This window comes from Quercus lobata, chromosome 11 (assembly GCF_001633185.2).
Source record: "Quercus lobata isolate SW786 chromosome 11, ValleyOak3.0 Primary Assembly, whole genome shotgun sequence".
In the NCBI taxonomy this organism is placed as follows: domain Eukaryota; kingdom Viridiplantae; phylum Streptophyta; class Magnoliopsida; order Fagales; family Fagaceae; genus Quercus; species Quercus lobata.
In genome coordinates this window covers 8,423,171-8,449,406 of record NC_044914.1, presented here as the reverse complement: position 1 = coordinate 8,449,406, position 26,236 = coordinate 8,423,171, and the positions used below count along the sequence as shown (strand labels likewise).

The window sequence follows — 26,236 nt, the reverse complement described above, 5'->3', positions numbered from 1 at the left end:
GCTTAACTGAAAGCCACATCTTGCCCCATGATGGAATGTAGGTGACGCCACCATGATCAAGAGTCCATTTTCTTGCTTTCTCCATGGAACCATCCCCACCATCCATTGCTTCACCTAGCAATCTTAGGGTGACATAGCAGAGAGCTGTACAGAACATTGTGCTAGTTCCTTCTATATGTAATCCCCAACCTCCATCAATATTCTGCAACCCATTTAGCTATAAAGTTATTCTCAATCTTCCCCCCAAAAAAATCACATTAAAAAAGAGAAGATTAAGGTTGAGCTTAGCAAAAGGTCATGCAACGTTTACTTGTGTACGTAACTAACCGAGTGAGAGAACATTCCTACCATCTCATGCTTGTTTTTCATAAGAAAAAAACATAAATTGAAACCCATTAAACTTATATTTTGCACGATGAACACTAGCTTTTGTAAAGGCAAGATTCAATATATAACTTCTTATAGAAGACAAATAAATCAGCACCTTAATTTTGAGCTCAAAATTATCACATTTGAATTTCTACCACTCTTTTTTTTCTTTATTTATTAAATGGATAACACATGTATAGGGTGATGACACTATAGGTGCAAAAAATGCCGCTATATGTCGCCTATTGCAGCATTTTTTGGGACCGCCGCTATACATAGGGTTTATTGTGGCTTTTTTGGGACCGCCACTATAGATATAGTCTTTTACGATGTCCTACAGTGGCGGGACATAAAACCGCCACCATATATATGTTTTGGTGGCGGTAACGTAGATATAGCAGCACTCTAAAATCTGCCACAATAAATACATCATTTTGCGCAAATGCTATAGTGGCGGTATAAAAGCCGCAATATGTGAGCTATAGCAGCGGTTTGTATAACTGCCACTATAGGGACTCCTTTTTGCAGCACTTTTTCTTAGTTATAACGGCAAGTTGGACTGCCGCAATAGACCATTGAATTTCACAACCCCAAAATTTTTCTCCGTTTTTTTCGCCTTCCCACTTAAAGATCAAATGGTAAATTACATCTGATTGGCATAAAAATTGGCAAGCATATTAAGAACATATAGAACGAGTAATCCTTGAATTTTCAAAATATGAATGCAATAATAAGTTTAGGTTGGTGTAACATTTTTTTGAGTTATATTAGATGTAACTTGAACCCAACCCTATATTTCCTAATTCAATTTAAATTTTGACAAATCTACCGTTAGATTACATTATCTTCATATATTTTTCATGTTTACAAAATTTCAAGGTGATCAAAGATTAATAGCCATGTCATTAATCAAATCTTTAAATTCAAGTTTTTGTAGTTTAGAATAACACATAAAAGATGAGTTTAAAGATCAAATGGTAAATTATAGTTGATTGGCATGAAAATTGGCATGCATGTTAAGAACATATAGAACATGTAATCAAACGGTTGGATTTTGTTAGGTTGAATTTAATCAACCATCTTATTAGCTTTATTCCATGTTAAATTTGCTTGTATTTCAGCATTTAGTAACCCTGTATTTAGGTGGGTTTGTTGTAAGGGTAGTGAGTGAGATAGAGTGTTAATTGCTCAAGAGTGTGCAAGAAAACAGAGACTCGCGGCTTGATCTCGCGGGTGGCTCGCGGCTGCAAGCTGCCAGACGCAGCACCCGTGCCAAGCATACCAGAAGGTGAGCAGTCATGCTAGCTGGAGCATTACAGGACAAAACAAGACAACTGGCCATACGGTTATCTCGCGACTAGATCTCGCGACTCAGTCAAGTCGCGAGGCCAAGCCGCAAGCCACCCCTGTTTTGTAAAACCTAACATTTCACATTCGCCTCTCACCTCAGTATAAATACCCCTTATACCCACAAATGAAAGAGAGCTTCTAGAGAGAATTTTGAGAGAGAAACCTTAAAGAAAAACAAGATTGATTCACCTACAATCTAGACATTAGAGTCTCTTCAAATTCCTCAACTCTCTTCCTCTCCATTGTCAAACCCTTGAGAGGCATTTTACCAAAACCTTGTTCTCACCATATTCATCACTGTGAGAGGGCTGTTTGGTGTTCTGGGAAGCAGTTAGGAAGGAACCAATTTACATTGGTTGATGCTACGGTCTAGTAGCGGAATCCGGGAAGCTAGAAAAGAAAAAGGTTTGGCACATCCTCGTTGGAGCAAGAAGCTTGGAAGGCTTAGGTGCACTGGGTAGATTAGGCTTGGAGGGTCTATTACTGTCCATATATCCCAACTACATTTTCTAGTGGATTGTTTACCGCTTGGAGGGCGGCGGAGAGGTTTTACGCCGAGGGTTTCGGTTTCCTCTTTGATAACACATCGCGTGTTGTCTTTGTGTTTGCATCTTCCTTCCCTTTTATCTTTGCCTTTTATTATCTACCGTGGGTTGTGATTTTAATTTGGCTTAGATTGTTTTTCCAATTCTATATTATAGGTTATGTTCATTTTCCGCACACTAGTTATTTGACTTAAAGCTTGAATTGGTTAATTTGTAAATTGAGAGTCTAAACGTTCAAGGGTGTTTATACACATATTTGAACTTTCAAATTTTCAAAATATGAATTCAATAATAAGTTTTTGGTTGGTGTAACAATTTTTAGAGTTACAACATGTATAACTTGAACTCAACCCCATATTTCATAATTCAATGTGAATTTTGATAAATCTACCGTTAGATTAAATTATCTTCATATATTTTTCAAGCTTACAAAATTTCAAGGTGATCAAAGATTAATAGCCATATCATCAATCAATTGTTTAAATTCAAGTTTTTATAGTTTAAAATAACGCATAAAAGATGAGTTAAAAGATCAAATAGTAAATTACGTCCAATTGGCATGAAAATTTGCATACATGTTAAGAACATATTGAATATGTAATCCAACGGTTGAATTTTCAAAATATGAATCCAATAATAATTTTTGGTTGCTGTAACAATTTTTAAAGTTAGAACAGGTATAACTTGAACCTAACCCTATATTTTTTAATTCAATGTGAATTTTGATAAATCTACCGTTAGATTAAATTCACTTCATATATTTTTCAAGCTTAAAAAATTTCAAGGTGATCAAAGATTAATAGCCATGTCAACAATCAATTGTTTAAATTCAAGTTTTTGTATTTTAAAATAACACATAAAAGATGAGTTTAAAGATCAAATGATAAATTATGTCCGATTGGCATAAAAATCGGCATGCATGTTAAGAAAATATAGAACATGTAATTCAAATGTTAGATTTTCAAAATATGAATTCAACAATAATTTTTTGGTTGGTGTAACATTTTTTAGTGTTACATTAGATGTAACTTGAACCCAACCCAATATTTCTTAATTCAATGTGAATTTTGACAAATTTACTATTAGATTATATTATCTTCATATATTTTTTAGGCTTACAAAATTTCAAGGTGATCAAAGATTAATACCAATGTCATCAATCAATTCTTTAAATTCAAGTTTTGGTAGTTAAGAATAACACATAAAAGATGAGTTTAAAAATCAAATGGTAAAATACAGTTGATTGACATAAAAATTGGCATGCATGTTAAAAACATATAGAACATGTAATCTAACGGTTGGATTTTCAAAATATGAATTCAATAATAAGTTATTGGTTGATGTAACATTTTTTAAAGTTACATTAGGTGTAACTTGAACCTAACCTTATATTTCTTAATTTAATGTGAATTTCGAAAAATATACCGTTAGATTACATTACCTTCATATATTTTTCTTGCTTACAAAATTTCAAGGTAATCAAAGATTAATAACCATGTCATCAATCAATTCTTTAAATTCAAGTTTTTGTAGTTAAGAATAAGACATAAAAGATGAGTTAAAAGATCAAATGGTAAAATACAGCTGACTGGCATGAAAATTAGCATGCATATTAAGAACATATAGAATATGTAATCAAATGGTTGGGATTTCAAAATATAAATTCAATAATAACTTTTTGGTTGGTGTAACATTTTTTAGAATTATATTTGGTTTAACTTGAACCCAACCCTATATTTCTTAATTCAATGTGAATTTTGACAAACCTACCGTTAGATTACATTATTTTCATATATTTTTTATACTTACAAAATTTTAAGGTGATGAAAGATTAATAGTCATCTCATCAATCAATTATTTAAATTCAAGTTTTTGTAGTTTAAAATAACGCATAAAAAATGAGTTTGAAGATCAAATGGTAAACTACGTCCAATTGGCTGAAAATTGACATGCATGCTAAGAACATATAGAACATGTAATAAAACGATTGAATTTTCAAAATATGAATTAAATATTAATTTTTTAGTCGACATAACAATTTTTAGAGTCACAACAGGTATAATTTGAACTCAACCCCATATTTCTTAATTCAATGCGAATTTTGATAAATCTACCGTGAGATTAAATTATTTTCATATATTTTTCAGACTTACAAAATTTCAAGATGATCAAAAATTAATAGTCATATCATCAATCAATTGTTTAAATTTAAGTTTTTGTAGTTAATATAACGCATAAAAGATAAGTTTAAAGATCAATGGTAAATTATGTCCGATTGACATGAAAATTTGCATGTATGTTAAGAACATATAGAACATGTAATTCAATAGTTGAATTTTCAAAATATCAAATGAATAATAATTTTTTTGTTACTGTAACAATTTTTGGAGTTACAACAGGTATAACTTGAACCCAACCCTATATTTCTTAATTCAATGTGAATTTTGATAAATCTACCGTTAGATTAAATTATCTTCATATATTTTTCAAGCTTAAAAAATTTCAAAGATGATCAAAAATTAATAGTCATGTCATCAATCAATTGTTTAAATTCAAGTTTTTGTAGTTAATATAACGCATAAAAGATAAGTTTAAAGATCAACAGTAAATTACGTCCGATTGACATGAAAATTTGCGTGTATGTTAAGAATATATAGAAAATGAAATTCAACGGTTGGATTTTCAAAATATCAATTAAATAATAATGTTTTTGTTATTGTAACAATTTTTAGAGTTACAACAGGTATAACTTGAATCCAACCTTATATTTCTTAATTCAATGTGAATTTTGATAAATCTACCGTTAGATTAAATTATCTTCATATATTTTTCAAGCTTACAAAATTTCAAGATGATCAAAGATTAATAATCATGTCATCAAACAATTGTTTAAATTCAAGTTTTTGTAATTAATATAACGCATAAAAGATAAGTTTAAAGATCAACGGTAAATTACGTCAGATTGATATGAAAATTTGCATGTATGTTAAGAACATATAGAACATGTAATTCAACGGTTGAATTTTCAAAATATCAATTCAATAATAATTTTTGGGTTGCTATAACAATTTTTAGTATTCCAACAAGTATAACTTGAACCCAACCCTATATTTCTTAATTCCATATGAATTTTGATAAATCTACCGTTAGATTAAATTATCTTCATATATTTTTCAAGCTTACAAAATTTCAAGGTGATCAAAGATTAATAGGCATGTCATCAATCAATTATTTAAATTCAAGTTTTTGTAGTTTAAAATAAAGCATAAAAGATGAGTTTAAATATCAAATGATAAATTACGTCCGATTAGCATGAAAATTGGCATGCATGTTAAGAACATATAGAACATGTAATCTAACTATTAGATTTTCCGAATATGTATTCAATAACAATTTTTTGGTTGGTGTAACATTTTTTAGAATTACATTAGGTATAACTTGAACCCAACTCTATATTTTTTAATTCAATGTGAATTTTAGAAATCTACCCTTAGATTAAATTATCTTCATATATTTTTCATGCTTACAAAATTTAAAGGTGATTAAAGATTAATAGTCATGTCATCAATCAATTGTTTAAATTCAAGTTTTTGTAATTTGGAATAACGCATAAAAGATGAGTTAAAAGATCAAATGATAAATTATAACCGATTGGCACAAAAATAGATATGCATGTTAAGAACATATAGAACATGTAATCCAACAATTGGATTTTCAAAATATGAATTTAATAATAATTCTTTGGTTGGTGTAACAATTTTTAGAATTACATTAAGTATAACTTGAATCCAACTCTATATTTCTTAAATTAATGTGAATTTTTACAAATCTACCCTTAGAATAAATTATATTCATATATTTTTCATGCTTACAAAATTTAAAGGTGATTAAAGATTAATAGTCATGTCATCAATCAATTATTTAAATTCAAGTTTTTGTAGTTTATAATAATGCATAAAAGATAAGTTTAATGATCAAATGATAAATTATAACTGATTGGCACGAAAATTGGTATGCAGGTTAAGAACATATAGAACATGTAATTCCACAATTGGATTTTCAAAATATGAATTCAATAATAAGTTTTTGGTTGGTGTAACATTTTTTAGAGTATATTAGGTGTAACTTGAACCCAACCCTATATTTCTTAATTCAATGTAAATTTTGACAACTCTACCGTTATATAACATTTTCTTCACATACTTTTCATGCTTACAAAATTTCAAGGTGATCAAAACTTAATAGCCACGTCATCAATCAATTGTTTAAATTCAAGTTTTTGAAGTTTAAAATAACGCATAAGGGATGTGTTTAAAGATCAAAGGTAAATTACGTCTGATTGGCATGAAAATTGGCGTGCATGTTAAGAATATATAGAACATGTCATCCAAAGGTTGGATTTTCAAATTATGAATTTAATAATAAGTTTTTGGTTGGTGTAACATTTTTTAGAGTTGTATCTGGTGTAACTTGAATCCAACCCTATTATTGATAAATGAAATGAATTTCTTTGGGTAATGATTGTTTTGGTAATGAAAGATTGGGTCCTGAATATGTTGATGGCTGTTTGGTGTTAAAACAATGAGTAGAATGTAAAATAAAGAAAGATAAAATACTCAACAATGACATCTAGGTTATCCTAAGTAATTACAATTAGGTAGGAGAGGAGAAGGCAATTGCACTCTCAAAGCTTAAGATAAGCTATTAATTTCATAAAAATCAATCTTAATATTAATGTTATTGACTACAATAAAGCCTTTAAAAAGGTTATTCCTACCACTTTCCTAGAAAAAATAACCTTTTCTTAGAAAGATTGGGATTACTAATAGCAAAGAAAAAGTACTCAAGAACATCTAAACAAAATAGGGAAAAGACTCAGAACACAAAATAAGACTCATGGGCCTCTAATTATAACTGAACTAGCAATTTTAACTCGAAAAACTTAATTCTAAGACTCCATAATAACTAAAGCAGCCTATAAAGTTCAACATCTCACTTGTTCAAATTTGTTTGAACCATGGTGTATGCTTTGATGGATTTTTTGTTCGGATTTTTTACTTTTCATTAATAATTGTGTCTTTAGAACCAAGACACTTTTTGGGACTGAAGAGCCTATGTCATGCTACATGCTAATGGTGTTGCAGTGGAGAAATAGCTGATAAAATTAAATGAAGAAGCCCAACTAAATACATAGAACCATATCAAGTCCCAAACAAAATCATGGAAAAGTCCTAACAGGCGTGATGAGCTAATATTTATATGCACTTATTGAGTAATCTTGGTTTGTATGCACTTATTGAATGAGCAAGGTGAAAAGTCTTAAATCTCTAAGATTTTCTTGTCATTCTATTTGATCCATTTATATGCACTCTTTAAGTAATCTTGGTTTTTATGTAGGACGTTCCTTCAGTCCAACAATCTCCAGCTTTCCAAAAATCATCAACTACATCCCATCAATCAAGCAACTTATAATTTTTATGTTAGTGTTCGAGGACTTTTTGTGTACAAAGAAGTACATTTGAACAAACGCATTTTTTGCAAGTGTTGAAAGATATTTTTAAACACTTTGGAACTATGATTATGGTATTAGCTTAATTTAAGCAGTTGTTTTATTCAAAGGACCACATCTATCTTTTGTTAATTTTATTATGATGGTTATAGACAATGTTAATGTATTTTATAATATATTTCTACGTAAATATAATGTTAGTTTGGAGACATTTGTGGTGTTATCTAGCTACATTTGTGGTATTGTCTTAGTAGAGTTGAAATTATTACATGTTATTTGTAATAGAACCCAGGAGGAAAAAAAAAAATTAATTGATAGCAGTGGGCAAAAACCGCCGCTGAAGGACCAAAATTATGAAATAATTGAAGACCTATAGCGGCGTTTATAATTTGCCATTAAAGCTTCACACATATAGCGGCAGGCGTAACTGCCGCTAAAAGATGCGTAGGGTATGTTGTTTAATAAGCCCTATAGCGACGCTTATTGCCCACCGCTAAAAGGCCACTTGACCCAAATGGTAACCTCATATGGCGGTGGTTTTTAGCTCGTTGCAATAGACCAAAAGCACCACTAAATGGCAGATCTATTGTGGCGTTTTTTGTTATCGTGCAATACTGGCGGGTGGAACCGCCGCAATAGCCCCTACCGCAATAGGCCAAATGAACCTTTAGCAGCCGTTTTTTGGGCTTTTGTGGCGGTTTTGGCCAACCGCAATAGTCCAGTTTTTTTGTAGTGTGAGTGTCTAAAACGCATAATCATATGTTCACGTACCATATATTTATGAAGGTATGAAATACCATTTGATTTAGATTTTAGAGTTCATTGACTATGTACTTACTAAGATTAATGTAACCTAATTTGAAGTAATTACACTCTAACCTATAAGCCATCAGCCCGATGAAAGAGACAATAAAGTAATAAACTCGGCCAGATTATATAAATAAGTTTAATCCTAGGCTTAGGAACTTAAGGTCAAATTAAGTGACTAGATAATTTAGCTAAACAATGTTTATCTTTACATCTCAATGCTGTAATCTTAACAGATATAGCTGAATTTACTTAATAAAATTTACAGTCTTCTTCTCAAAAAATTTTAAAAACTAAGTGGCTATCTTTAAATTGGGCTATTATGTCACCCACTTATTGTTTTATTCCATTAATTATGTTTTTCTTTTTTCCCCGATATGGAAACCTTGTTTATAAAACTAGTATAAAATTAACCATTCTATTCAAATCTTGCTTATAAATCTATATAAACCATTTGGCTGGCCAGGGAAAGATCGAGTATATTCCCTATGATCTGGTGCCTTTTGAATTTTCTTTCCATACCCCAAAATAAGGAGGGCTGTTAGTTTTTATAGGCTGTACGTCATTGTCAAATGTCAATTAATTGCCCAATAAAAGAACAAATTAATAATAAATTTTTATTTGATCATTTTTTGTTGTGAACTATTTCTTGTCCTATATAGAAGATATGACTATAGTGACTGCTCTTTCTCTTTTTTCTTTTTTTCTTTTCTCTTCCTTATTTTTGTGCTTATTGTGCCTATTCAAGATTCCATTGGTCAAAATTTTTAAAAATCAAAAAAATCAAAATCAAAATCAACCAAAATGAAGACCATATTTGAAAAAAGACAATATACCTGATGGTTGTAGAGATAGCGGTGTATCTCATGTCGATGCTCAAGAGGCAAGATTGCATTAAGGGCCCCCGTTATAGATAAGCCAATTACCTATGACAAATGATTGTGTTTATTATTGTGTTTTTTGCACCAACTTTTTAATAATCTAATTGATATATCCACAGCCAGCCTCTTACAAATAACATAGATTTGAAATCTTTGTCAGTAAGCATTGGATTCCAAGATTCATATATGGTGCATGTTGGGATTTACCCACCAAAGTTTGACTTTCATTTATGTTGAAAATAGAGAAAGTTCATACTTTTATGTCACAAATTTTTTTCATAATTCTAATATAATCGACTATATATGATTAATGATGAAAGAATGGTAAGTATATATAAAACTGATTGTACACTACTTATAACTAATTACTTCATCAAATTATTAATTATGGCAAATTGTTAAGAATGTTTGAAAATATCGTCATTGAAAACAGTCAACCTTTTTAATATGTTTATGCTCAAGCAAAAAATAATAATAATAATAATAATTAAGAAAATTACCAAGTTGCCTTTTTGATTTTTTTTTTTTTTTAATTTACAAATGATAGAAGAACCTTTAATAGTTAATACTAGAAACTCCCCACCTAGGGTGGGTTGAATCCAAATCTTTAGCTTTATGAAATAGAAAATATACTAATAAGTTATAATAATATAGTTACCATTCAATAATAATAATAATAATATAGGTACCACTTTGTTCTTTCTCTCTCTCTTTTTTATTTATTTTTGTTTTTGTTTTTTGTTTCTGATGATGCACAGAAAATCAGTAGGCTGAATGCTCCGGGCTTCAATGGGCTAATGGTTGCTTGGAAGGCCTGAAAAGAAAGAAACATAAGATCAAAGGTGACCGGGGTGAACCGGCCAAGAACCCTTCGATGCTTAAGTTAGTCTTTGTGTTTTGGAAACTCAGGAATTCCCAACTTTTATGTAATAGTGAAAAAACTCTCCCTTATTTTGCATGGATGAGTCTTTATATACTAGGACTTATAGCGGTTACTTGTTTAGTAACCGCCCCAATATTCATGGAGATTCCGAAGATTCAGACTCAACTCCCACAACCGCTATAGCAGTTAGAATAAGAAGTCTTATCTTCTATAACTGCCATAGCGATGAAGAAGATAAAATAGTAACGCGTGGTCTGAATTACAAGCTGGTGTAGACAAATCCATCTTCGGAATTTTTCCTAAGTGTTGGGAGATCGTCTAGGTCACTTCGTGAGCTAGACGACCCTTATGGTCTTGGATGACCTTTCCGGTCCTGGACGACCCTTCTGGTTGTGGACGACCCTTCTAGTCTTGGATGACCCTTCTGGTCTTGGACGACCCTTTTGGTCTTGGACGACCTCTCTGGTCATGGACGACCTCTCTGGTCTTGGACGACCTTTCTGGTCATGGACGACCCTTATGGTCTTGGACGACCATTCTGGTCTTGGACAACCTTTCTGGTCTTGGATGACCTTCCGGGTCTTGGATGACCCGAACGACCTTCCGGGTCTTGGACGACCCTTCCGGGTCTTGGACGACCCTTCTGGTCTTGGATGACCTTTCTAGTCTTAGACGACTCTATGGACGAACTGGAGATAGTCCGATTTTTAGTTCACCATCAGTTGCCCCCTTTGTCCATGAGTTGTCTTAGTCACTGTAGCAAAATTCTTGTTCATTGTTCATTTTTGGCATGTGTCGATGTTTCATTAGTCAATTGGCATGCCACGTGGTGTCATTGTTGTTGTCGATTTTTGACACCTCAGACTGTGCTACATGTTATGATCTCATTGGTCAACGTATTATGTCGATTCGTTTACTGAGGAGATTGCCACATGTCAGCTTTTGGTTGGTCCACATCAACCCATTGACTTGGTGCCTATAAATTGGTACAGTCTCTCTCTTGCCCTCTCATTTTTCTCCTCTGCCATCTCGTCCAGGAGCCTTGTCTAGTCATCCTTGTCCTTAGGCTTTCGTCAGGTACTTCTTCTTTTTCTTCGTCCTTAGGTTTGCCTTAGAAAATTCTATATTTTTCCTATCATGTCTTCATCTAGTGGTAGTACTGTGAGAGCGATAGACGATTATTAGGATGAGTCCAATGGAAGTAGCGGTAGCACCAAGAGTAGTAGTAGTAGCTTTAGTTCCCAAGACGAGCATTATTCGTCTGGGGCTCTTGGAGTTCCTTTGGAGGTCTTCCAGGAAGAGATGAGGCGGAGGGTAACTTCCAGTTCTAGAGCTAGCTCATCAAAGAGGGTTGAATCATCCAAGACTCCTTCTCAAGACGAGTAAGAGAATGTCATCTATAGTTGATTAGGGGTTGTAGTTCTTCTAATAGGTTATGGAAGACGAAATTTTTCTTCGTCTTTGGAAATTGGGCTGGGGACCCAATTGATGTAAATAGAACTCTGTTCCCTCCTTTTACCAGTGCTTTAGGTCGTCTTCGTCCTGAGGGTATGTTTTCTTTGAAGTTACTTCATCTTTTCATTTGCTCTTTCCCTCATCTAACAATTCTTCTCGTCCATGCAGTTGTTACTCGTCCACACTTAGACGACTATAGAAAAAGCTCGTAGTTATCTTGATAGGTCCTTCCATAATTTGGCAACACTTCGTCGTCTTGAGCCCACTAAGGAGAATATCATTCACGAGGAGACCACTCATCGAAGTAAGAGTCGTCTTTCAAAATTTTTTATTTTTATTTTTTTAGTCGTCCAATTCTTCATGCTTTCTCCAGTATAGGACTAGTCACCATGAAGGAGAACAAGGGTAAGAATGTTGCCAGTGGGATTGAGGAGGAGGAAGTCCAAGTTCTCTAGGACAAACTAGTTCCTTTGGTCGTCTAGAGCCCCACCATCCAACCTCATGCTTGGAAGAGCAAGGGTATCTCCATTGATGTGGACCTTAGAAACCTTACTAGTCGTCGACATCTGAAGAAGGTCAGAACTAACAAGACCCCTTCTATAACCCCCTCGTACAAGGCCCCCAAATCCAAAGATGCGATGGCATACCTGGACGGACTGGCTGTGAACTTGGTCTCTTCTGAAGTTCCTCCTTCAGCCATCCAGACTGAAGCTCTTCATCCTTTTGTTGGTAGACCTCCTTGCAAGACTCATCCTTCAACTCTTGTTGAGGCTCCTCCTATCTTGGTGTTGGACGAAGGCCATGCATTTTCTTTGTTGATTTTTTTTTTTTAAGAGAAATTTTAACTCTTCCTCGTCCATTCCTATGTCAGGCAATGGAAAAGTTTTATGCTACGTCCTAGCAGGCTAGGGAGTTGAGTGACGATGTTAAGGTTCTGGCAAAAAAGAACGAGTTGGAGGACAAGCTTCGTCTGAAAAAGGGAGAGAGGATCAGGCTTGGCGAGGAGCTTACTTGTCTTCTGGAAGTAGAGAGGGAGCTGGGGAATCAAGTTGAGGAGCTTAAGGAGACTCGTGTTGGTCACCTTAAAGGAAAATGCCAAGAGTTATCCTCGTCCTTAGAGAAAGCAATGGACGAAGCAATCGAAGCCTTCAAAATGTCTGACGAGTTCACTAGGCGTCTGGACGAGCAATATGCTGCTGGCTACGAGGACTTTCTCTTCGATGCTAAGGAAGCCTATCCTAAGATGGACTTTAATGTCTTCAAGGTTCCAATTTCTGCTGAGAGTTCTTTGCTTCAGACGAGCTCTGAGGATGTCAATATCATGGACGATGCCTCTACTGAGCCTTCCAAGGATGATCCAAAGTCTGGGGATGCTCTCAGTGGTTTATCAAAGTAATCTTCAATTTAACTTTGTTTTTATATATTGTTCATGGTGCCCTTTTTTTTGGGGGGGGCTTATTTTAAGTTTTATCTAATTACAATCTTCCCGTCCAAATGTATGGATGTATGATAACAGATACAACTGCCTTTATTGGCATGTACAATTTAAGGGTTTTTGGATGATGGTCGTCTACTCTTTTTATGTTTTATGAATGAATATTTACTTCCATTTTCATTCTTCATTTGGTGTTGAATATGTTATATGCTTTATGTATGAACGAATTTTCCCTTGTTTACATCGTCCATGTTATTTCTATGGTTTTAAGTGTGGTCCATCCACTTATAAGACATTTTATCTCGTCTTAACTATATAAATGAATTTCCTTTGTTTACATCGTCCATGTCGTTTTTTATGGTTTTTAAGTGTGGTCCGTCCACTCATTAAGGCATTTAGCTCGTCCATGTTAGAATAATTTTTTATGTTCAACACTTTTACCATTCTTTAAATTTTACAAGTATAACTTGTCTATGAATGGTAAATCTTTTGCTAGCTTTATTCGTCCATAGATTTGACTTATAGCTTGCATTATCCCTCATCCATAGGCTAGACGGTCCTTTACTCGTCTTTGGGCAAGATGTTGCCAGCATTTACTCGTCCAAAGATTGGACTGTTTAGCTGGTCAAATTCATCCATGGATTTTGAATATTTTTACGTGCATATTTTTCCTCATCCATTGGTTAGACATATACCTTAGGTTTTACCTCGTCCATTGATTAGACGAATATACCTTAGGTTTATTTTTCTTTGCTTTATCCTTATTTTAAGGAAAGCTTATAGACGTTACATCCCTGCGCCCAGAGATTTTACTCGTCTTGGGCTTTTAGCCTTCTTGTGGATTAGTTTGAATGAAAACAACATGAAAATTAGGAATTCACACAACATTGTATACATTGGGAATCCAAACTGTAATACACAATATAAACATCGTCCACAAGCATAGCACATGCTTAGAAGCTAGTGCCTTTAGGGAATTAAAAATACTTATGTACAAATAGACTAAGTCCATGACTTCGTCCATCACAATTTCGTCCATAGACAGCGTAGAAGTTGGAAACTAATGCACTTTTTAGGGAATTAAAATATTAAAAACATGTAGTACTAGTAATAAACATAAATAAAAATGAGGGAAGTAACACATAACTCCAACTTCATTCACTGATACTATCTTCTTCGATGTTCAACATTCCAAGGGTGCTCTAGCTTCTGTCCGTCTAGGGCTTCCAAGTAGTATGATCCTTGTCTTTTGCAATTGACAATCCTGTAGAGTCCTTCCCAGTTAGGCCCTAGTTTTCCATGAGCCGGGTATCTGGTTGCCAAAGAGACCCTTTTAAGGACGAGGTCCTCAATATTGAAACACCTAGGTTTCACCATTGCATCATATTGTCTAGCCATAAGATTTTTATATCTTGCTGTCCTCTGCTCTACATCCATCCTTACCTCGTCTATTAGATCGAGGTTAAGACAAAGTTGCTCTTCATTCTCCTCGTCTACCCCCCTCGTCCTTGGTGGTCGTCCAGAGAGTTGGACATTCTGCACCACCTTCAGGTATGTCTTTCTTGACTTAGAAGATTGCCCTGTTGAAGTTCCTCCTACAATAACTCTTATTTCTCCAAGTGAGGGCCGTGATGGTTCTTCTACCTTTCCTTTCAACTTCTCGTCTTTATGATCTCATCCAAGAAAATTCCTCAACTTTCCATGCCTGATAAGATTCTCTATCTGCTACTTTAAGACATAGCACTCGTCCGTGTCATGCCCGTGGTCCCTGTGGAAGCGGAAATACTTGTTCTTATTGTGCTTATTAGGATCTCCCTTCATCTTCTCTAGCCACTTCAAGGATGGGTAATCCTTGATTTGCATAAGCACTTGATCAAGTGGAACATTCAAGAGCATATAGTGCTGACTCCTTCTTGAAGACAAACTTGCCTTCCTGTTGTTTTTCTTCTCTCCCATCCGGGCCTTCTTTGGACGAGGGCCTTGGTCAGGATGGCATGGGAGATCAGCTTCCATTCGCTCTGCTCTCTTCCTCTTCTTGGCAATGATTGCACCCTCTGCATTCATGAATTTTTGGGCTGAATGGACGAGTTCAGCCATGGTTTGTGGTTCCTAATCATAAAGCTTATGGATGAATACATTCGAACTAACTCCATTGTGGAAGGCTACCAACAGCAACGTGTCATCCATCTCGTCTACCATCAGGGCTTCCCTGTTGAAGCGAGTGATGAAGGACCACAAGCTCTCATTTTCTCCTTGTTCTATAGTCAACAAGCTGGACTAGAAGCGTTTATACCTTTGTCCTCCAATAAAGTTGTTGACGAACAACTTGTTTAACTCCTCGAAAGAAACAACAGTATCCGGAGGTATTTTACTGATCCACACTCATGCTGGCCCCTTAAGGGTGGTTGGGAAGGCCCTACACATTATCTCATTTGAAACTCCTTGAAGGTGCATTGTGGTCTTGAAGGTTGCAATGTGATCACACGAGTCACGTGTTCCATCATACGAATCCAAGGAAGGCATCTTGAACTTGGAAGGCAAGGGATAACTATTGATGGAAGCTATGAAAGGGGAATAATATTTTCTCCTTCTCTAACTTCTTGACTCTAAGCTTGCCCTTCTGCGCACCATTCATGACCTTGCCTCGTTTGGTTGATCTCTCAGGTCAGTTCTTGATTTTGACGCCATGGTGGCTGCCATGGACTGTATTTGTGGGACGGAAGGCGGTTGCATGATAGGTGCTGACTGGTGAGCGTTGGGGTGGCTGGAAGCATTCCCACTCTCCTGGTGGCCTGGACTAGTGGCCATTGACCTTGTCCGGACCATATAGCCTTTTATCTAAGAAAGATAAATTGCAAAATACAAATTTAACTTCCCCACAGACGGCACCAACTGATGATGCACAGAAAATCAGTAGGCTGAATGCTCCGGGCTTCAATGGGCTAATGGTTACTTGGAAGGCCTGAAAAGAAAGAAACACAAGATCAAAGGTGACCGGGGTGAACCAGCCAAGAACCCTCCGATGCTTAAGTTAGTCTTTGTGTTTTGGAAACTCAGGAATTCCCAACTTTTATGTAATAGTGAAAAAACTCTCCCTTATTTTGCATGGATGAGTCTTTATATAGTAGGCCTTATAGCGGTTACTTGTTTAGTAACCGCCCCAATATTCATGGAGATTCCGAAGATTCAGACTCAACTCCCACAACCGCTATTGCAGTTAGAATAAGAAGTCTTATCTTCTATAACTGCCATAGCGATGAAGAAGATAAAATAGTAACGCGTGGTCTGAATTACAAGCTGGTGTAGACAAATCCATATTCGAAATTTTTCCTAAGTGTTGGCAGATCATCTAGGTCACTTCATGAACTAGACGACCCTTATGGTCTTGGATGACCTTTCCGGTCCTGGACGACCCTTCTGGTCGTGGACGACCCTTCTGGTCTTGGACAACCTCTCTGGTCATGGACGACCTTTCTGGTCTTGGACGACCCTTGTGGTCTTGGACGACCCTTTTGGTCTTGGACGACCTCTCTGGTCATGGACGACCTCTCTGGTCATGGACGACCCTTATGGTCTTGGACGACCATTCTGGTCTTGGACGACCTTTCTGGTCTTGGATGACTTTCCGGGTCTTGGATGACCCGAACGACCTTCCGGGTCTTGGACTACCCTTCTGGTCTTGGACGACCCTTCTGGTCTTGGACGACCCTTCTGGTCTTGGACGACTCTATGGACGAACTGGAGATAGTCCTCTTTTTAGTTCACCATCAGTTTCAATAAGATTTATACAATAATACATATATATATTTAACTTTGAGGCAAAATTGATCAACATGGATTGATAATGTTCAGGCAACCCTCAAAGAAGTTGCTTTTTTTCAGAAATATATTATTGTACATATTTGATAGAGAAGCGGAAAATAATTCCATCTCCAGCTCGTCCAAATGGCTCGTCCAGATCCTACAACGCAGTTCGATCCCAAAGTTTATCCAGAAGAAGAAGAAGAAGCGTCCATGAATAATAGCACCACTCCATAAACTGTCCTCCATGAAAGACATGATCGTCCATTAGGTTCGTCCATGAATAATCATTAGATATCCTTGGACGAACCAAACCGTCCTACGCTAGACGGACGGAAGCTCAACACTTAGACTTTCAACTAAACCCACAACTATCTCAACAAACCCTTCGAATAAAGTTAACTTCCATTAGCGGTTACAATTTTATATCCGTTGAGGTAGTTAACTCCGGAGTTGTTGGTTTCCACAAATCCTGGGACGGTTATTGGACAAGTAACCGTCCCAGGCCTCCTATATAAGGGACCGGTCTGAACCCGACAGAGGTAAGATTTTCACTCAGACAATTTTCCAAAATACTTGGAACTTCCTTCTCTACGAAACTAACTTCTCCATCGGAGGGGGTTCAACCGGTCTTCTCCGGTCTCCTCTTTGATTGCATTTCCTTCCTTGCAGGCCATCAACCGTTTCGATAGCCCACCGAAGCCAGGCCATCCACCTTACTGATTCGGAGCGATATCAATATTTAATTCTTTTTATGGTAATAATTTATATTTTAGTACAAATAATTGTTGTTTAAAATGACTCAATATGATTATGACATTAAGTTGATCCATATTTAAGGATTATTTATTTGAAAAAACAACTTTAAGTTGGAGGAGGAAGTCGACTTATGGTCAGGGGCGGCGCCACCTTAAGGCTAGGACCACCCTAACCTGATTTTTTTTTTTTTTTTTATATATATAAATTTAAAATTTTTTATTTGTCTACCCTTAAAAAAAATTTGGGAATACTATCAGTTTTTTTTATGCGAATAAAATAAAATTCTGTTCCATAATTTGTTCCACATTCAGTGGATAAATAATTGCTTGGTTGTGTACATTGAAAGAGATGTAGCTTGTAGCATTGATAATGAAATTATCATGTGCCAATTTCAAAATATGAAAACTCGTAAAAAGCAATTGTAAGCTTTATGTATTTACGTATTTTTTTGTTGTTGTTGTTGTCAATATATGAATTTTTCTTTTTATTAGATTGTATAATTTATACTTCTTAAGGAACACCTTGAGAAAAATTTCTGGAGCTGTCACTGCTTGTGAAGAGAGGACCATAATGAAAAGGTACACACTACACATGATATTTCTCTAAAATGAAAGCTTGTTTCTTAACCCAAAAAAAAAAAAAAAAAAAAAAAAAAAAAAAAAAATGAAAGCTTGGTCTGGTTCGTAATTTATAATAACTATTTAGAGTTTGTACAATAATTCTTTTCATAAAAGGAGCTAAAAATAACGTATTCTTAATTTATTTGATTAATGTATTATTGCACGTAACATTTTTTTTTCAAAGGAAATGCATGCATATAATAAAATGATTGCAAATATGATAAGACTATATGCATTATGTGTTAGATCAACATCCCTAAAAATTTTGCATGATTTCCTTTGAAATGAGAGGTTCACAATTATATATAATGAAAAAATTTTGCTCTCGACAATCAATCTTTATCAGAGCATATATCCATCAAAATATATATAACGAAATATTTTTCTATTTTCCGTACAAGAGAGAAGTACATCAATGCATACACGTAACGTGAGTGATTTACAGCTTTGTTTTTTAAATGGGCTTGGGAGTTGGGGCCAGTGCGTGAGTGCTTAGTATTTTCAAGTTTTACTCACAAGAAGCTGACTTGTTTGTAATTAATGAAAAGTTTATAATCTCTACGTTCAATCTTTGTCAAAGCATCATCTCCATCAATATATATTTTATAAAATATTTAAAAGATATGTCTTTTTCTTTTCCGTACAAGTGAAGAACATTTAATAAACATAAGTAATTTTTGCCTTTTTGTTTTTTTTTAATGAGCTGTGAAACAATGACTTGTGTAAGGTTGAAATTTTATCAATCATTTTATTGGCTTTATTCCGTACCAAATTTTCTTGTATTTTAGTAATTAGTAACCCTGTATTTAGGTAAGAGTCATGTAAGGATAGTGTGCGAGAGAGTACAAAGAAATGCTCAAGATTGTGCAAAAAAATAGGGACTCACGACTGGATCTCGCAGGTGGCTCACGGCTTGCAAGTCGCCAGAAGTTGCATACGTGCCAAGCATGCCAGAAGTTGAAGCGTCATGTCAGCTGTTGCACTACAGGACAAAAGTCCCAGGCTGGCTAGGCTGTTAGCTCGCGACTTAAACTCGCGACTTAGTCCAGTCGCGAGGCCAAGTCGCCAGACCACCCTGTTTGGGAAAAACTGACTCTTCGCATTACTTTCTCACCCCACTATATATAGACCTTTATACCCACGAAATGTAAAGAGCTTCCAGAGAGAATTTTGAGAGAGAAACCGAAAAGAAAAACAAGATTGACTCATCCCCAACCTTCACATAAAGACTCTTCAAATTCCACTACTCTCTTCCTCTCCATTGTTACATCGATCCTTGAGAGGTACATTACCAAAACCTTTTTTCACCATACTTATATCTGTGAGAAGGCCATTTGGTGCTTTGGGAAGCAGTTAAGAAATGACCAATTTCATATTGGTTGATGCTATAGTCAAATAGCGCATAATTCAGCAAGCTAAAGAAGAAATAGGTTCGACGTAATCTCGTTGGAGTAGGAGCTTGGAGGGTTTAGGTACACTAGGTAGATTAGGCTTGGAGAGTCTTTTACTGTTCATGTATCCTAACTACATTCTTTAGTGGATTATTTACCGCTTGGAGAGTGGCAGAGAGGTTTTATGCCGAGGGCTTTGGTTTTATGCCGAGGGCTTTGGTTTCCTCTTCGATAACACATCATGTGTTGTCCTTGTGTTTACATCACTCTTCCCTTAATCTTTGTCATTTAATTTCTGCTGTGGATGTGATTTTATTTGGTTTAGATTGTTTATCAATTCTGTATTAAGTTTATGTTCATATTCCGCACATTAATTGTTTGATATTAAGCTTAAATTGGTAATTTGTAAATTGGGGGTCTAATTAAACGTTCATAGTGTTTTATACACTAATTGAACTTTCAACTTGTTTATAAGTTTTATTTATGCATTTATGCTATTTTACGTTCTCTTTATCTTTCAAGATGCATCAGGCAAGGGAAATCTACGTATAGTTTGAGTGGGACACATTTGACTCATTTGAAATTTGGGGGAAATAGTAGATAGCATTTACAGTAGTAAGCGTTCAATAGTTTTTTTTTTTTTCTATGTTGCCCCCTCAAAGTTAAGAGGAAGAAAAATAATTAATTAGTATTCCGAGAATAACATTCTCTCATCTTATATAATAGTGAATTACTAATTAGATTTATAATGCGATTTGTCATTGTGGAATAGGATTCTCTATATATATTTTGTAAGGTTGAATTTATTCAATTATGTGTTGGCTTTATTCCGTGCTAAATTTGATTGTAATTTAGTAATTAAATACCTTGTATTTAGGTGGAAATTATGTAAGGATAGGGTGTGATAGTGTGTGAAGAAAGCTCAAGAAGTGTGCACTTAAGAAGAGCCTCGCAACTGGATCTCGCGACTAGCTCGCGATTGGCAAGTCGCTAAAGGTGGCACACGTGTGAAGCATGCAAGAGAGCTGAAAGGTCAAGACAGCTGGAGCACTATAAGGAAAAACTTCCAATCTGGTCAAGCAATTAGCTCGTGACTCAAACTTGTGACTTGTTCCAGTCGCGAGGTCGAGTCGCTAGAATGCCTTGTTTGGTTGAAACTGACTTTTTGCATTCCTCATAGACCCTATTATAAATACCCTTATACCCACGAAATGTAGAGAGCTTCCAGAGAGAATTTTGAGAGAAAAACCCTAGAGAAAAACAAGATTAACTCATCCACAATCTTCATCCTTTGATTCTTCAAATTCCTCTACTTTCACCCTCTCCATTGACATATTCTTGAGAGGTACATTTAGTCAAATCCTTATCTCACCATACTCATATCAGTGAGGAGGTATTTTGGTGCTTGAGAAGCAGTTCAAAAGGGACCAATTCATTTTGGTTGATGCAATGGGCTATTGCAGGATCCGGTAAGTTAGAGAAGACAAGGTTCGGCGTAACCCTATTGGAGTAAGAGCTTGAAGGGCTTAGGTGCACTAGGTAGATTAAGCTTGTAGGGTCTTTTGCTATTCATGTATCCCAACTTTATTCTCTAGTGGATTATTGACCGCTTAGAGGACGGCAGAGAGGTTTTTCGCCGAGTATTTTGGTTTCCTCTTCAATAATACATCGCCATGGTATCTTTGTATTTGCATCTTTCTTCCCTTTCTCTTTACCTTTTAATTAATGCTGTGTTGATTATTAATTATGATTTAGAGTGTGTTACCAATTTGGTTATAGTTTATATTTCATTTTTTGCACATATATTGTTTGATTATAAGCTTGTGTTGGTATTTTTAATTTGGGAGTCTAAACGTTCATAGGTGTTTTACAAACTATTTGAACTTTCATATTTGAAATTCGATCTATAGTTTATGGGTTCTTTTTTTTTTTTTTTTAACAGCACACAGGCCCAAGTAGAAACAAGGATCCTAGCCCAATACTTTACATTTAAGGGATTGGGCTTGGTTCACTGCAGCTAAGTTGGGCTGATTTTGAACCAAGTTGTGCACAAAGCATGGATCCTAAAACACATACATACTAACACATAGAAAATATACACGTATTGTACAGCAAAGGAAAATAAAGAATGATATAAGTAAAATGAAAAGTGAAATAAACATTAGGGATCCTTAGGATAGTAAGAAATGATTCCTTATTTTCTTAAGTTTTTAATACATCATGCTCTTTTGCACTAGGATATGTTACAAGGTCCAAATAAGTTCAAAAATCACAGACTTAGATAGCTTCTCAGGCTTCCAAGACTTGCGAAATTTGAATCCCTTTGAATCCGAGTGTATTCTCTAGTGGCTGTTTTAGGGTCTCGAACGGTGTTTTCCTTCTTTTCTCTCCTTTTGAATTTTAAAAAAGAGTTTTCTAGATGATCTTTTCCCTTCGATTCACTGTTGCTGAATGCCTTTCACTATTGGCTCTCCCTCCTTTTATAGTGCCACCTTAGGGTTTTTGGTGTACCATTGTTTCCCTCCATTTGCTGCCTTGGGTACTAGAACCAGTGTTGTGTCAGCAACATTTGTGGCTGGACCCTTCCTCATTTTCTCACTATTTCCTTCTTTTGAGGTTCCCACTTCAAAAGCCCCTAGCTAACTTTCCCGTTCTAGGAGGTCCTAAAGGGTTCACTTCTAATCTTTCATTTCCCAAGGCTTCTAGACACCACCTTTTTTAGACTCACCTTTTGGCTGCTTTGCCTTTTGTCCATTTCCCTAAATGGGCAGATTCCTTTCTATCAGGTTGAAAGATCCCTAGCCACCTTCTTTCATGGTGCATCTTCCTGGGTTCCCCAAGGTACCAGACCCTTATTAATAAGTTGCTGGTTCCCAAGTCTTCTACTCCTTTTCTACATCATTGGATGGATGATGGGACACATCTGCTCTCGTTCTTTGTGTTCTTAGGCATGCTCCCTTGAGATGTCTCAATCCCAACCTGGCCCTGTTGCATATCCTGAGGATCCCAGGCTTCTAGGAATCCCTAGGTATTCTGGTTCAGTTTTTCTCCCTGAATTCCCAGCGATTTTTTCCCTTAAGGGCTGGGATGAGATTCTCTTTTCTTTGTTTCGTAAGGCCCAAAGCTTGCCCACTCATGGGCTTGGATCCCTTCCTATTGACTTTTAATGAATTTGGGCCTTGCCCTTTCCTTGAAAGCTCAAATGGCTCATAGATTTCAATTTTTTTTGTATTGTTTTAGGTTTTGATACAATATTGTGATATTTTGGACCTCAACATAATTCAAATCAAATACTACAAATACAAATATATCCAATAATGTCACATCATTTAAAATGTTTAAATGATATGACACTCTAAAAACCATCAAACAAAAAAAAAAAAAAAAACAAAAAACAACCGTAAAATTGACCCTCTCCAAAAAATAAAATCTCAAAAAAAGTTAATTGACTACTTTAAAACCGACCTTTTTTTTTTTTTTTTTTGTGGTTAAAAAGACACCTCTTTCCTTTTAAAAAAGGAAGGTCTTTCACTTCAATATGTATGGAAAAATAAGGATTTAAGGGAGAATTCTACTATAACTGTAGATAACCATTACTGGTTCATAAAATAAAAATAATTAAGAGAACAAAAACAAAAACCTATTTTGAAGTATATCCTGCAAGTTTCTGAAGTTCACCAATATGTCTATTGCTGAGTACTAGACTAATGTGAAAGGCATACATTACATGATAGTTGATCTTAATTTTACTTTAAAGAAAGAGGGCAAGCAAAAAATAGGAGCTTACCAAGCCAGGTAAGAGAAATAAGGGGCCACCATAGTCACCTGGCCAGAACCCATCTTTAGTCTGCAATGTTGAGTAGAACCTCAAGGCCCTTCTCAATGTGGTTGTCATTGCCTCCTCAGTTATTTCTTTCTCAGTTTTCACTTTCACCTGTTGTAGCTCCATCTCACATGGATTCTCCCTTGAACACTATAAATTAAATAGAGAGAAATATAATCAGGGACAGAACAGATTCATTGCCCTATCAATTTGAAAATATTATGTGGTAAAATTGATAGTAGTTTTTTAATTTTATTTACCTATTTATTTATTATGATATTGATGTGAGTATAATTGTCATGTTAGTTTGTAAGCTTTTAGTATAATTAGTAGTAGCTTTATCATTTTTCTTGTCAATATTTTATTAATACTAATTTTAAAAAATCAATTATACTCTAGTTCCCCTAAGCTAAACTCCTGGCTAGATCCCCGAATATATTAAGTGTAAATGAAAACATATGTTCATGTAAGACATGTTTTGTAAAAAGTCTCTCTCTTCATCAAATCAATACTTTTGAGTTTTGAGCATTCACTTCAAATTTATATAGAATAAAAGGCAGGTTGTATAGAACACTTACACATGCGCATAATATTCTATACTATATCAAATTCAAGATTCATTTTCTTTTTAAATGGATACATATATCCTCACAAACTTCTCAAATCTGATGCTTATGTGTAGCACTCACCAGTATTGCCGGTCTAATTATTAATTATTAAGTAACTCCCTTATAGTCTAGACTCTAGAGCTAGTACTCCTCCAACCCGAAGAGCTTTCGCATAAATTTGACCCTATTTTTTTATTGCCGATGCATAAATTTGATAATTGGGAAATCAACTTTCAGAGTACTTCATTATTCATACCATGTTGGTTCTGACTTCTGACTGGGAAAAAATAATCCCATATTAGTGAAATATATAAATGGTGTCTTGACCTAACATCAAAAGATGACCATGCCTAATTTCTATATTTTCATCCAGTTTTACATTCCCTTTTCTATCTATATCGAGGGTAACACAAAGAAAACAAGAAAGGAAAGAAAATTTTTCATCTTCAATTATTTAAACAATTTAATATTAACCACTGCATTCCTTTTTCTTTATAAACATATATACACACATGTTCTTCTCCAAAAAAAAATATATATATATACACACATGTACTCACAGACTTATATAATTACCAAAAGAAATGTAAAAGTTTGATGTTTTGTAGCATTCATATCCCACAGAAGAAAAAATTGAAATACTGCAAGGATACTTACCACCAAGAAAATATTTAAAAAGAAGAAGAAGAAGAAAAATCAAAATCAAAATCAAGAGCATTTTAAGTTTTAACCGCATTAATCTGATAACAGGAAAATTAACATAGTTGTATTTTGTTAATATTACAGGAGGGAAAAACGATGAATAATTAGTCAACGAAATAAAGAAAGGACTTTTTAAGCTAAACTACTTTCTTCTCAGAAAAGAAAAATAAAAATCTCAATGGATTAAAGGAGAGCTCTTAGTTTCACCTGAAGTCTCATTAGGAGATCAGAACTTTGTTTATCTTGAAACCGATTCTTCTTAAACTCATCACGAGCTTTCTCCACTTGAGCTTGCTCTTGGGGTGTTCCGAGATTCGGGTCAAACTCCCAGTATTGCCTTCCAATATGATTATTTGCGCTTTCAAGCCTCACATCATTGCCCTCACTAAGCTTCAGCTTCCACATTGTTTCAGACTCCGAAAACTGAAAAGAAAATTCATGATAAAACGATCAAAACTAGTCCATATTATCTTCAACCACAACATATGTTATTATTCTCTGATACAAAGAATATATCTAAGCTAATTAATATACTATGATTATAGGGCTTGGTTTGGTGCAAAGTGTGGAAGTGTGTGGAACTTAGGTATATGTGTGTGTGTCTATTTATATATCATGAATAGGTTAGAATATTTATCCCCGAGGAAAAAAAAAAAAAGTTATAAATAGTCTTTCAATGTTAGAGACTAATAAGCTAGGGTCATTACAATGAAAAAGAAGTAAAAATGATTAAAGAGACTAATGACCGTTCTATAATAATTTGTCACCCACGTTCATGCATCGAGCAACTAAAATTCAGTAGTGGAATAGCTAGTTAGGCTCTATATATGCAAATGAAAAGGGTTGCAAAGCATTTTACCTTCCACAACTAAAAGGCTATGAAGAAAGGAGGATTTTCCTTCCTATAGTACACTAGGAAGCTATTTGCCAAAGTCTAAGTTTAATCTAGTAATATTGTCAATTGCACATTGGGGTACTATATAGACATCCATGTGTGACAGAATTACCAGAATATCCTTTCCAAATGGAATTCGGGTTTAGATTAATAGCAAAATATCATGGTTATGAGATAAGGTTTATTTTAATAATTATTAAAATATGGTTTAAATAAAGTGTCCATTTGAGAACAATTTTAATAGTTTTTTACTTAAAATTTTTTGTTAAAAATACTGTAAATAAAAGGTAAATGCTAAATAAATGAGTAGAGGGCAAAAGACAATTTAGTGCGTGAGTGCGTGAAACGAAAAATATTAGGATAAAAGACAATTTATCTCTTAATATATTTTTAAGTGAAATTA

At 34.9% G+C, this 26,236-nt stretch overlaps 1 protein-coding gene across 4 annotated transcripts in view; it reads right to left on the bottom strand.

Annotated features, from left to right (window-relative positions):
- LOC115969279 (cycloartenol synthase-like) overlaps positions 1 to 25,902 on the bottom strand; it is a 51,088-nt gene extending 25,186 nt beyond the window's left edge. The window contains exons 1-5 of one of the 4 annotated variants that reach the window (XM_031088898.1): positions 25,798 to 25,902; positions 25,146 to 25,361; positions 23,593 to 23,778; positions 9,417 to 9,506; positions 8 to 202 (exon numbers count right to left, since the gene is read on the bottom strand). In XM_031088898.1, coding sequence (XP_030944758.1) covers positions 8 to 202; positions 9,417 to 9,506; positions 23,593 to 23,778; positions 25,146 to 25,343 — 669 coding nt within the window. In that variant the 5' untranslated portion in view covers positions 25,344 to 25,361; positions 25,798 to 25,902. Of the gene's footprint in view, positions 1 to 7; positions 203 to 9,416; positions 9,507 to 23,592; positions 23,779 to 25,145; positions 25,362 to 25,472; positions 25,542 to 25,797 lie in introns of those variants that run through there. The other 3 variants (XM_031088899.1, XM_031088900.1, XM_031088901.1) reach the window with 3 other exon arrangements.
- Positions 25,903 to 26,236: the final 334 nt, after the last annotated feature.